This window comes from Tenrec ecaudatus, chromosome 6 (genome assembly GCF_050624435.1).
Source record: "Tenrec ecaudatus isolate mTenEca1 chromosome 6, mTenEca1.hap1, whole genome shotgun sequence".
NCBI classification, from domain to species: domain Eukaryota; kingdom Metazoa; phylum Chordata; class Mammalia; order Afrosoricida; family Tenrecidae; genus Tenrec; species Tenrec ecaudatus.
The window spans coordinates 97,025,733-97,039,618 of record NC_134535.1 but is presented as its reverse complement, the minus strand read 5'-3'; the positions used below and the strand labels follow the sequence as shown (position 1 = coordinate 97,039,618).

The 13,886-nt window shown below is 39.2% G+C and overlaps 1 protein-coding gene across 1 annotated transcript in view; it reads right to left on the bottom strand.

Annotated features, from left to right (window-relative positions):
* The window catches only part of CPNE8 (copine 8), a 271,745-nt gene that overhangs the window by 113,548 nt on the left and 144,311 nt on the right, over positions 1–13,886 (bottom strand). The window contains exon 7 of the mRNA XM_075551890.1: positions 5,141–5,204. Coding sequence (XP_075408005.1) covers positions 5,141–5,204 — 64 coding nt within the window. The remainder of the gene's footprint in view (positions 1–5,140; positions 5,205–13,886) is intronic.

The window sequence follows — 13,886 nt, the reverse complement described above, 5'->3', positions numbered from 1 at the left end:
CAAGGTTTTGTCTGCTTGGCTCCACAATCAGTGCTCGTGAAAGCAGCATTCAAGACATCAAAAGAAGTGTTGCATTAGGTGCATGTGCTGCACAAGACCTCCTTACAATATTGAGGAATAAAGATATTGCTTTGAAGACTCAGGTGTACTTAACCTAAGCTATTCTCATTCCCTCATATGCATAAGAAAGTTGGACATTGGATGAGGATGCATATAATTGTGCGGCTGAAGCATATTACTGAAAGCACCATGAACTGCTGAAAGAACAAACCCATTCATAATGGATGAAGTAGGGTCAGAATGCTCCCTAGAGGGAGGGTAGCAAGACTTCATCTTACATATTTTGGGCATATTGACGGGAGAAGGACATCCTGCTGGGAAAGGTGGCAAATAAGAAGTAGGCCTTCTACAAGGTGGACTGGCAGAGGCTGCCTCAATGGGCTCAGGCAGAGAAGCCCTTGTGAGGACGGCGCAGGGTCGCTAAGGGTGCAGCCAATCTGATGGCATTTAACAATAGCAACATGAAACTGTTTTAAACACTAAAAGGGAATAAAGAGAAGAAGCAATAACCCTTCCTTTCTCAGGAGAACTTTTTGAGCATTCTAAGACCTCAAAAATAACCTACCGAAATACACGTAAAATCTAAAATTAAGCTAACATGTAGTGTTCGCTGACACAGCTCGAAGCTACCAGAAGTTTGAGGATGGGATGTTGTTTCCTCTCGGGGAAAGAGGTTGGCGACACCACTCTCATTGCTCAGGGTGCACTAGCTCTTTACAGACTCCCTGCAAAACAACTTCTGATCACTGATTTTGCTTTAGCCTTTCTCCGAAAAGTGAACACTCTTCAGATTTCTTTCAGTTCTTGAAAACAGGCAATACGTAGGTCTTTCATTTAAAATCGGTGAACTTTTGAAAAATGGAGATAGATGTGTATTTAACTGTTTACTAATCTTATATCCTTATTTTTTATTTGAATTATATGCTTTTATTAGTATTGTTGAATGAATGAATGAATGAAATAATAAGTGAGGATGAAGATTATTCCCTGGATAATTTTAAGCTACTTTTTTAAAAGTATCATGTGGTAATATTTTCACCATGTACCTTAAAAATTAGGGTAACTTACTCTGCATCTGATTATATGTGCTACAGAAGTTGCATTTATAAAAAGACCTAGTGCTATATTGAGATAACTAGAAGGAAAATATCATGGTAAAAAGTGAACACGTATAAATATAGGATTTATCAAATAGAACAGCAATCGAAGGAGTAATGACATTTTGCAGATGCAGAAATTAAAAGTGTCAAGAAAATAACTTCTGTCACAGATGAAGAGTGAAAGAGACAAAATGTAAACTCAGATGCTCTGACTCAAAAGCCTGTGTGCACGGTACAGATTAATAATTGACAACTTGTCTGAAAGAAGAAAGAATGTAGGTGTGGATCCTTTCAATAGAAAAGGAATAGTTTTATTCAAAATTCTAAATGATAATACCTGGTATCTTTTAATTACCCCAAAATTTAAATAAGGAGACACTGTCTTCACACAAAGACAAATATCGTGTGGTCTTACTTTCCTACATAGAAGAAGTATACACAGAAAGCAACATTTTTCAATGGGTATTAGCAGGGCGAATGGCTTTCTAAATAGTATGGATTTGTTGTTTCTGGTCATGGGAAAGACATAACCCGATAAATTCAAGGTCTGCCCAATTTGACCCAGGTAAATGATGACACTAAGAAGTACGCAATAATATGGCACAATTATGGTGAATGCTATGACATATACAATTTTGCAATTGAAAATTTCTATGTCATAGTATCTGCAATAATAACCACAACCAAAATACGTGTGTGGCTACATTTGCATATATGTGAAGAGGAAGGCAGTTGCCAGTACATGAGTATCCACATCGGAAGCACTGATAGCACGGTGGGTTACATGCTGGGCTGCCAGGCACGAGTTCAGCAGTTTGAAACCAATTAGCCATTTCATGGAAGAAAAGGGAGGCTTTCTACTCCTATAAAGATTTATGGTCTCAGAAACCCACGAGGCAGTTTTATTTGGTCCTACAAGGTGACTTAAAGACAGAATTGATTTGATAGATTTTATGTATAGATTTATCTGAAGATAAAGGTTTATACATATTTGGGTGGGCTCAATAGATATTCATAGGAATAACAAATACATAGAGAACACAGCTAATAGGTACTCCGTGACATAACCAAATAGCTCACATGATTGGCTTACTGGGCTTAAACCATAGACTTGAAGGGAAACTCCATCAATTGGGCACAACACAGTTCATAAAGGCATTATGTGAAATACCGCTTTTGTGAGCTGCATGCGGTGGCTTAAAAAGCTTGTGGGCAATCAACTATGATACAACTGTTCATCTCTATTTGTCAGGAGCAAAGGAAAAAGAAGGAAACACACAGACTCAAAGAAAAAATGAGGCCACAGGGCTATTAGCTCACATTAACCATAGCCTCATTTCCCCATCTATGAGATCAGAAGAATCACGAGATGCCTGCGTACCCCTAAAGATCATTCTGACACGGGACACAATAGATGGTTCCAGACCAAGTAAGAGGAAACACACACACACCCTTAAATTCCTTTAAAACGATCATATTTACTAGACCGATAATAATGAGGCTACGAATACAAGGCTATTGCCCTGAAATGCGCCCAATAGAAATGAACCCAATTCTGGAGATCATGTATCAGCCAACAAGATTACCTGCTAGGAATCTAATGTACATTACAAATATATGTATTAGATCAAAATTTACCCTAAAGCACAGACAAGAAGGCAAGGAGAATGCTGACACATCAAATGAGGTCAAGGGCACTAAAAGTTGTTCAGTGGAGGCCGAATCTGCTGGGTAAATTCTCACCAAAATGTTTTTTAAAAGACAGTCTCTCCTAAAGTAATTGGAAAAGATAATGATTTCACATAAATATTTTCTGTACTAGTATTGTAATGTCATATTACTTCAAGGTTTAAAAGTATTAATAGTGATGGAAATCATCAAGACTGTAGAAAACATAGGAAGACAGAAAATATAAGAAAAAATTACATCATACTCATTAAAATTAGGTTACCTACATTTTTGAGTATTTAATATATATTTGCTATTAAATCCAAATATTCTTAGCACTTTAGCAGTAGGAAAGGGGGAGAAGGAGATCTAGGTGGTTAAGTACCAGATTTCATTTCAAAGACATGAAAGATTTAGACGAATTTTTTACATCCTTCCAATCAAGACAATACAAGTGACAAGGGAAGATATTTAGTAGGCAACCTACCCCTGGTCTTTCAATTTCATCATGAAAATGAACTGATAAGACATGTTTCTCGGTAGATTTACACAGACTCATCAGAATGAACTCAAGAGCTTAACCAAAGTATTCAGGTCAACATGAAGAATATGTCTCTTATTGGCCATGAACAATTTTTTCCTTCCTCAGTATGTAAAACATGCACATCCACACAAATTTAGAGACAAAAACTATAAAAAATGTTATTTAAAATAATTAAAATATATCACTGTGCCATTTAAGCTGAAAAATAAGAGTATAGAAAATTACATGACTTTTCACAGGCATTTTAATATATATAATGCCACTAGTATTTATTGTATTAGCAGATCTGATATTATGGTCATAGGTAATCATGGCGAAATTTCTAAATAGTCTAGTGTCTGTTCTACTTTTTTTAATTAAAAGCTCATTTTATTGGGGGCTCTTATAAAAATCCATATATCAATTGGCTCAAGCATATTTGTACATATGTGGCCATAACTGTAAATATAGCAAGTAAACTTCAGGGAGAGAATTGGTAAGTGAAATATTAATTAGTAGTAAAACCCAAATTCCCCTGCAATCTGATGATCTTGCACAGTGTTGTACATGCTGCTGGTAGGTTTGGGCAGGTCCGAGACAGAGGACGGAAACTAACAGCTGTGGCATCCCCAAAGGTAATGGAAAGAGGAAGATTGGAAACGTGTTCAGTCGCAGGCCTTTCTTAGCTACTTTAATAGCTTTATTTTAACTCTCTCCATAAGCTTGTTGTTCCTGTTTTCTGTCATTATTTCACTCTTTTTTCTCCTCATATTATAAAATTATGTAATCAATTAGAATACAATATAGTGTTGGCCATATTGTCCATAGAAATTCACAGTAATCGTCCAATGGAAAACTCTGAAAATTAAAATTACAAATTGAGGTAACAAATAAATTATGGATCTTGATACGAAATTTTTTTATTCCACACATGAAACTACTAAACTATTCTCTGTTCCTATAATCATTAAGCAGAACATTGAAAAGACAGAACCCAAGAGACGTAATGTAGGGCAAGCTTCATGGTACCCAGCCTGGAAATCATTCCCCCAAACCACCGGGCCACGTACAACACACTGTAAGGAGTTTAGATCCAGAGTCAGCATCACCTCCCATGTGGAACGTCATCACTATTACCTCAGTTTCTGATGACCGTGAAATCAGTGAACATGAGTCAGCCAGTCAGTCTATCAGCAAATGGCAACTAAAAATAGCGGTTCTCTGAAAACACTGCCCATGAACTCTTAGTACTGTAGTCACATTCCTAGCTCAAGCGGTAGCTAGTCCTTTGGAATGGAATGAAAAGCTAACAAGAGGTGGAATCAGATACATTCTGACAGGATTTATTTAGAAATATGGAAAATCAAGAGTATTTTATATGAAGATGTTAAGCTTAAGTAATTACAAACTATATTATTCACATATAAATCTTCAAAATCTGTACCAGAACTGAACTGTTTGCAACTGACAATTCTTTATCATAATGCCAAAAAATAGTATGTTAACATTGCTTTTTAATTTTAAAATTGCTGTTCTTGAAAAAAGATTGATAAAATAATTTACTATCTTTTTGGATCATAAAATGCAGTTTTTCTGGTTAGAATTTATACAAATGGCTAAATATCTACATTGACTTTTTGTTGTTAATTTCAGAATTATATAACACAGGTGGGTTTGGTTTTTTTGTGCTAAAATTATCTGAAAACTGAGTTTGAAAATATTTTTAAAAGAAATGTCATTTCAGAAAAGCACTGGTAATACTTTTTAAACTGAAGAAATTTTTACTTACCCTGCAACAATTTAATTCCTCTGCTGTAAGTATAATAGTACCACACTTCTTCCCTGGAATCCCTCTAAAATAATAACATAAAAATAAACACATTGATATCAAAACCACATTATTATTGTTCTATAAATATATATTTAGTTAGGTAGGTTAGTAAGCAAAGATGACCCTAGTAGTATACAGACTCCCAATATTATATCTCTTAATCTTAACGCATCTATCTTTTGTTATACAGTAGCAGCTTCCATGTGGTTGTGATGCTGGAAGCTAAGTCAGTACCTTTTCAAATGCAGCCATGTCCCCCATGGTGACAGACCGGAATGGAGAAGAAGAAACAAGCAGAAGACTTCTGAAACATTAGTCTCTGGCACCTTATGAATAGCAACAGAGCACTGCCTGAGATGGTACCAAAGGATGAGACCCTCCAGTCAACAGGCACCCAGAGCTGTGGCTGTAAGAGTGGGCTCCAACCTAATGATTGGGAGGGCGCTGCAGGGCCAGCCAGGGGACCCTATGATTTGACCCTATTTGACAGCACTTAACATGATAACCACCCATTCTATGCCTACATCTGGATGAAGTAAAAAAATGTTAGTATATGTTTTCCCCTCATTTTTATTGGGGTAAAATATATTTAACAAAGCATTTGTCACCCGCATGGAAGAAGCACACCAGGCTGTGTGATCATGAGGTGTTGACAGCAAGAGGTATCGGAAGTTGAAAAAACACACATCCAAATGGATATGAAGGGGACTGGATGGAGAGGAGACCCAAAGTTCATCAGCAAGCCAATTGGACAGTCCCTCTTAGAAGGGCTCACAGGAGGAGGGTAAATCCCGGGCGCGGTGTGGCCCTGATGAGCCACATGACTGTCCTCTAGTTCTTTGAGATTGCCTCCCCTTACTATTGTAGTTCATATGTGATATAGCTCATCGGTCATGGTAGACTTGCGTATGCTCATTTGTTCATTTAGGAGCAGTCAGTGACATGGTAGTCAAGATACATGACCCTTCAGAGACATTGACAGGAGTAAGGGTTCCCTGAGAGTAGGGAAGGGAGAGGGGGAAGCGAGGAAAGGGGTGAGGGAAGTTGGTGATTATATAGCCCCACCCAATGGGACTGAATAACAGAACTGCAAGGGAAGGGAAGGGATAGATTTAAGTAAGATATTTCAAACAAAATATTGTTTAAACGTTTTTGTCAACTTAGCCAGTCTTGTGCGGACAACTAACTAACATTAAAAATAGTCACAGTAAAGTGCAAACATCACCCTAACTTTTAAAAAAATTCCTTGAGAGCCCATTTATTCCTTGAAATAAACCCCAACTTTATTATTATTTTTCAATTGGGAGTTAATACATATATCATGCCATTCCATAGCTGATTCCCATCAAGCAGAGTTGTGCAATTGCGACCACAGTCAGTTTCCAAGCATTCTTTCTTTCCTGGACCCTGGACATGGACTCCATTGTACCTACCCCATCTCCCCCACCCCCCAGAAACCCCTATTCTACTTGTTGTCCAAACTTTTAACATCATTTGCAGCCTATTGATCTTCTGCCCAAGAATCTTGAATAGCTGTTTATAGACCCTCTTCAATGATTTCTAATTTTTCTATATGATTAAACACTATTTTTAATTTGGGTTTCACTATTTACCAATTATTTTATCCAGCCAGTTTCGTATGTGTGCTTATTTCTCCTTTGTGCTCATCCTCAAGTGCAGACATGCCACAGCCCCGTTCTGCCTCAGTCATTCCAAGTCCACAGCCAAGGTTCCACTTAGCCCAGGAAACTTGACTCCAGACATCACCACAAAAAGCACAGCTACCCTAAGCTGGCATTACATTTACCATTAGTGCTACAGGGGTCCGCCTTTAATTAGTCTGAAATTGCTACAAATACATACTTTTTTATCTTTTACTTTCTCAAGTTGATTAAATGTTTTATGACAGCACAATTCATGAATAACCAATAAAATTAAATACCTATACATAGCAGCTGTTCAATATGCAAGCATATTCATAACACATGCACATATACAACATTAAGCAAAGTAAACACCCCATTCCATTCCCTTTGTGCATATCTCAGGTATATATGATGGGCTTTCAGTAAGTTTGTGGAAAAATGAAGTGAAAAGATAATGGAATTTTTCAACACTCTTTGTGAAGCCCCGTGTATATGCTCACATAGATTGCTTCTACCTGAAGCCAAGTGTTGAAAAGCAAGGAGGTTATTTGGAGGAGTAGGCGCTGACCAAGGTCTTAGCAGTTTTAATTTCCTCATATGCATGTGAAAGTGCGACATCGAGTAAGGCAGACCGAAGAACTGATGCCCTGGATCACGGTGCTAGTGGAGGATCTTGGGAGTCCCATGACTGTCAAAAGGACAAACAAACTTTTCTTGGAAAAAGTCCAGCCTGAATGTTCCTAAGAGGCAAATATGGCAAGACTTTATCTCGTATACTTGGTACATGTTGTCAGGAGAGACCAGTCCCTGGAGAACACCGTGCTTGGGAAAATAGAGGGGCAGCAAAAAAGAGGAGAACTCTGGACAAGATGAACTGACACCGTGGTTGCAATAATTGGCTCAAACATAAGAAAACTCGCGAGGTGAACACAGGACCGGGCAGTGTTTCCGTCGGTTGGACATCGGGTTCCTGTGACTGAACCGACCGCACGGCACCTAACCACACCTGAGGACAAAAGCAAGGCCCACTTGGCACGTGCATGGCTCCCCACTTCACACCGGAGACCCTAGAGATGGTCCATGAGAACTTTTCCAAAAGTAATCTTAATAATCTAAAGATATTCTTTGTGGTATGAAACTAAGGTCTAATGAGAAGCTGAAGCCAGTAAGATATGCAGAGATAAATACTGGCAAGTTTAAGCTTAGGCAAACGAGATTTTGTGGTTCAAGGCATATATATGAGCTGGAAATAAAGGGTGGGGGTGGGGGGAGTATTCTTTAAAACAATTGCCAGGCCACGGCTAAAAACTACAATCCCAATAATTATGTTGACTCATTATAGTATGATATAGATATAAATATTCATTTCAGAAGGGATTTCAAAATAGATCTTGTCTTAAAACTTTACAATAAGTGAAGGGAAAAATAAACCTATTCGCTACTGTTACCCAACACAACCACTATTGCTACCTGAATTGACACTAGCTGGGTAGTTCCCAGGTGTCCCTGGGTGGTGTACAAGCACTCAGCTGCTGAACAGTAGTTGGGGACTTCGTATGCATACAAAGGTGTGGCAATCTGCTTTGGAAAGGTTACAGTCATGAAAGCCCTATGGCATGTAGTTGTGTTCTGTCATGAGTCAGAATCAATTCAACAATAACTGGCTTGTTTGTTTATGGTTTAGGTGTGAGATGAAGTCAATCACTTAACATGGGCCTTCTAACCAGAGTCCCTTTTGTGACTTATGGTAAATTCTAGCCTCGGTGCCTATGGTCCAGATCCCTGGGGGAGGAGTTGGTTATCCACTGGCTCATGTGGTTGTGGGTATTGTTAAGTCCCAAATGCAAAGTTCAGACATCTGTCTGGTGGATCCTTCTCATCTGCGAAGGTATAGAAGCTGGTGAAACCGGGACAGGCCACACTTTTGTCAAAGTCTTCCCTTTTGTGATCTCTGCTGTGAGACTAAGCATGTTAGAAGCCAGAACACCTGCTTTTTTTTTGGCTTCTGACTCTAGACTCTGAAATTGGCTGTTCCATCCTCTGACATGGCTTCATGAACTTACAACCTGTGGCTACAGATGAAAGCTGAACTTGAACTTGGGATCTGGTACTTCCAAGCACTCACAACCACGTCAGCCCTTGTAGTAAATTACAGAATGCAGGGTTGCCAGGGAATATACTACATGGTGGTTATCATCAAGGTGGACATCTTTGAAAGTGTGGACATTGGGGAAATCTTTAATCTCCTTGAGACTAGTCTGGTATTAATTATTTTAAAAGAAATCTTTATCTCTGAGTAATTACAAGAACATCCAACTAATAATTATGTTTAATTAAAGTGGTCATAAGATGCCAGATAAATACAAATCGTTCCTGGTAGAGTTCACAGTGTGCACAATAAATTAGTCACCAGCAAAACAGGTTAGGAAAGAACACCTATAAAAATATAGGAGACTGGGGGGAGGGGGGGTGTCCCCATGTGGATTAGTCCTCTGCTGAATGCCCTCTTATCAATGACCAGAGCTCGGAATGGCCTTGCTCCTTGAGCGCGTCTTGAGAAGTGGCCTAATGCAGAGACAGATAGGGTAACACCGAGGACCTTATCAGCTCTTCTCCCTTTGACCTGGTTTAAATTTTTTCCCCCTTCATTCGCGGAAACAAAAAGGATTTGTGTGGAGGTCAGGTGATTCAGATGTATGGGACAAGAGAGACACATGCTGTTTTTTGCCCAAAAGTGGCATCCTGAGATGGCTGTGTGAACAGGCGTTTTGTCTTGACAAACCAGTCTCCACCACACACAGCCCCACCATGTCGGCCACAAATGAGGTCTTTTTGGTTGCACACTGTTATGCAGCTTGTTCAGAACCTCTAAATAAAAAGCTTATTTAACAGTCTGACCTGGTGGAATGAATGCCAAATGCACTATATATAAGACATTCATAGCAATTTCCAATAGCTATTTAAAGATTTGAGAAAATTTAAAAGAAAAGCACTGTGTACTAAGAAAAAAACTAACAATAGAGAAAGATAGAATGCCTATATTAATAGCAGACAGAAATTTTAAATCCAAAAAGATTGACAGAAATAGCTACTATACAACAATAAAAAGCTCAATTATGATAAGATATAGTAATCCCAGCTTTGCAAGTGGTGGTCATTACATACTTTAATGTCAACTTCATAAGTATAAGGGAGGAGTCTAGCCTGTCAATTATGGCACAGTCTGATGATGCCTCCTTGTGGGTGTGGCCTTCTCACGAGGATTCTGGGAACTTCCTCACTTTCTGCTTCACTTTCCTGCTGTGCAGACACTTGCAGAACTGGAAGAGCCACATGGAAACCTGACCAGCACCATATACTTCCACTGCCACTGGATCCACAAGACTTCATCCACCAGCCTGTGATCTTCCTGCATTTGGTACCATTACATGTGCAGCAAGAGTCTGAGGAGGAATTTATAGACTGGTATCTGATGACATATGGGCTAATATCAGACTCAAGGACTTGATCTGGACTGGGCTGGGGTGTTTTCTCAATATACAATTGCTCTTTGATATAAAGCTCTCTCTTACACATATAGAAGTGTCTCTGGATTTGTTTCTCTAGTCAACCTGGCCTAATACACATGTATATAAAATTATTGCTCTAAAATATATAAAGCAACAACTTCATAACTACAAAATTTTTATATACATGTATATACCATAAACTGTACCTTAGCCAAATGACCAAGGGTAAATAACCTCACCTGTTGGAAATCATGTTAAAGTCACATACTGTATGATCTGATAAGAAAGGTATTTCACATCACTGGTCTTCCCCCAAATATACCTCTCCTATCTAACCATAGGAAAAATAGCAAAAAGCAAGATATTTTACAAAATATCTAATCAGTATGCCTGAAAACTGTGAGACTCATGAAATTAAAGGCTAACAAACTGTCAGAAACCAGAAGTTATTAAGGACACATAACTGGACTGAATAAATCAACAGATAAAAACATTAGTAAAAAGCAAGTTAAGGTGAAATATTCAGTTATGATAATGTACTAATGTTGATTTCCTAGTTATGATGTGGTTATTCAAGATGCTAATGGTACAGGGTAGTGGCAACACAGGAACTGTGCACTATCTTGGCAACTTGTCTATAAGATTAAATCTATTCTAAGTTTAAATGTTCATTACAAACAACATAGAGCAAATAAAAGACAGAGAGGGTGATCAGTTATTCTAACTCCAGGTGAAAAGAATAGAATCAAGTCAATTCATTTCAATGTATAATTAAGATTTAGACTGGAATAAAAGAACTTATTGGTATAATTGCTGACATTTGAATCTGATTTTTAGATTAAATAATATAGTTAAAGCACTTTCAAAATTTGTGATGTTGAGGATCCTATTGTGATTAAGTTAAAACAAAAAGGGATGGGAGGGAGGGGAGAAAATCTTGGCCCACCAAGCCCTGAGGACAATATTCCTGCTTGAGGCATATAATGCACAGAGAAGACCATAGGGCCAGCCCCACCCTGAGACATGGCATCCCTCACTAAACCATAGCGCTACAAGGGAAAACACCGGAAACACAGTGTGGAAATTGTGCACAATCTGGCCCCATCATGTTGGGGTGAAATGCTAAAGGCATGCAACAGAGCAAACTGATGAAATCCCCAGGGAATACCAAAAAACAGACTTTGGAGACAGACTGTGGCACTCCATCAGACTCAATTGCAAAACACTCATAAAGGCCAACAAATAGAACTTCAACTACTGATGGGCTTTTCCAATTTTGGCAGTGGCTTTCTTGTTGTTGTGTGTTGGGTTTTTTGTTGTTATTGTTTTGTTGGTCTTGACTTCCTTTGTTGTTTTGTTTGGCGTTGCCTGTTTTTTGCGCATATTAATGTCTCTGCATGTTTATCTAGATAAGACAGGCAGGGTAACAACTCGGAGATGAGAGGAACAACACCCATGGCTCCAGAGGCGCACAGGAGGAGGGAAGTGGGGAGAAGGTAGCCTAGGGACAAGGGAACAAGTGAAGTACACTCATTGGAGAGACGGGCGTAGGATGCCCAGTGGGGCTTAATCAAGAGCAATGTAGCAGCGAGGAATTACTAAACTTGGATGAAGGCCAAACATGATGGTGGGACAACAGGGAAGTCAAAGGAAATAGAAGAACCAGGAGGCAAAGGAAATTTAAGAGGTCTAGATACAGGCATGCGCATATGTAAATATATTCATATACAAGGGGAGTGGGATGAAACTATGTACTCATATGGATGTGTAAAGAATTAAGGTTGCAGATGGATATCGGGCCTCAAATCTACTCCGCCCTCAACACAAGAACAGTTTGTTCTAATAATCTGGCATTCTGTGGTGCTCACCTTCCCCATGATTGCTGAAGACAAAATGGGGTGTAAGCAAATGTGAAGAAAGCTGATGGTGCCCAGGTATCAAAAGATATAGCATCTGGGGCCTTAATGGCTTGGAGATAAACAAGCAGTCATCTAGCTCAGAAGCAACAAGGCCCACATGGAGGGACCACACCAGCTTGTGTGATCCTGGGGTGTCGATGGGATCAGGTATCAGATATCTAAGACCCAGAACTAAATCATACCTAAGATGAATGCTACAGAGGGGTCACAGGGAAGGGATGATCCAGTCAGGGTGCAGTATAGCACTGATGAAACACACAACTTTCCTCTAGTTCTTGGGTGCTTCCTTCCCCCCAATATCATGACCTCACTTCTACCTTACAAATCAGATTAGACCAGAAGATATACACTGCTACAGATAAGAGCCTGAAACACAGGAAATCCATAATAAAACAGTCCCTCAGGGCCAACAATGAAAGTAGAGATACCGGAGGGAAGGTAGGGAGAGAAAGTGGGAATCAATCACAAGGATCATCTATAACCCCCTCCCAGGGGGACGAACAATGGAAAAGTGGGTGAGAGGTGATGGAGGGCGAGGAAAGACTTGGAAATAATAATCTAATTTATCAAGGGTTCATGAGGGAGGGTGGGTTGGGGAGGAAGGGGAAAGAAACAGGGAGCTGATATCAGATGCTGAAGTGGGAAGAGAATGCTTTGAAAATGATGATGGCGGCATACGTGCAAACGTGATTGACACAATCGAAGAATGTATGAATTGTGATAAGAGATGTAAGAGCCCCCAATAAAAGTATTTAATTTAAAAAGTTATTTTTCTTAAGAAATATACACTTAAGTATTTAGGAGAAAGGGAGTCCTGATCGCACATTGGTTAAACACTTAGGTGCTGATTGAAAGGTTGGCACCTATGAAAGATGTTCCAATCTTCTGTAAATATGTAAGGCCTGGGGATTCTTCGGGACAGTTCCACTCTATCCTATAGGCTAACTTAAAACTGAAGCTCCCTGACATTGAGGCCAGTTTGTCTTGTAGTGACTCCACAGATCCAGGTAGAACTGCCCCTGTGGGTTTCCAAGACTGTAACTCTTCACAGGAGTAGAAAGTCTCATCTTTCTCCTGCGAAGTAGCTGGTGGTCTTGACCTGCAGACCTCGTGGTTAGTAGCTCACTGAATAACCATTATGACTCAATATTGCCTACATGACAATGAGTATTTAGGAGAAAGGGGACAATATTCCTAGTGAAAATAGTCACTCAGGAACGAACAAATTATGTATGAGATCACTATTATAACAAATCAAAGGGTTTTACACTAAAATAAACATTATTTGATATTAACTAAAGGTTAAAAGGAATAAGGATAAAGTACTAGCTAGTGGGTCGACAAGTGTTAAGTGGGGTGAAGAGGAAGGCTAAACATAAATTAAAAGTACAATGAAGTTAAATTACTTGGTGTGACTCTATCCATAGCTTTTGTAACTCCCATCAAGTACCTAGTTGCGAGCATGCGGATAAGGTATAGCTGTTTCTCACTTTGATACTCTACAGGATACAAAGTGACCTACTGCAGGTCAGGGAATCCCACTGCCATGAAAAATAAATCACCAATGGAGCATGTGTGCGGTCCCTGTGTGAAGTGGTCACAGCAGCAAAGCCATCCGAGGTTACAGCAT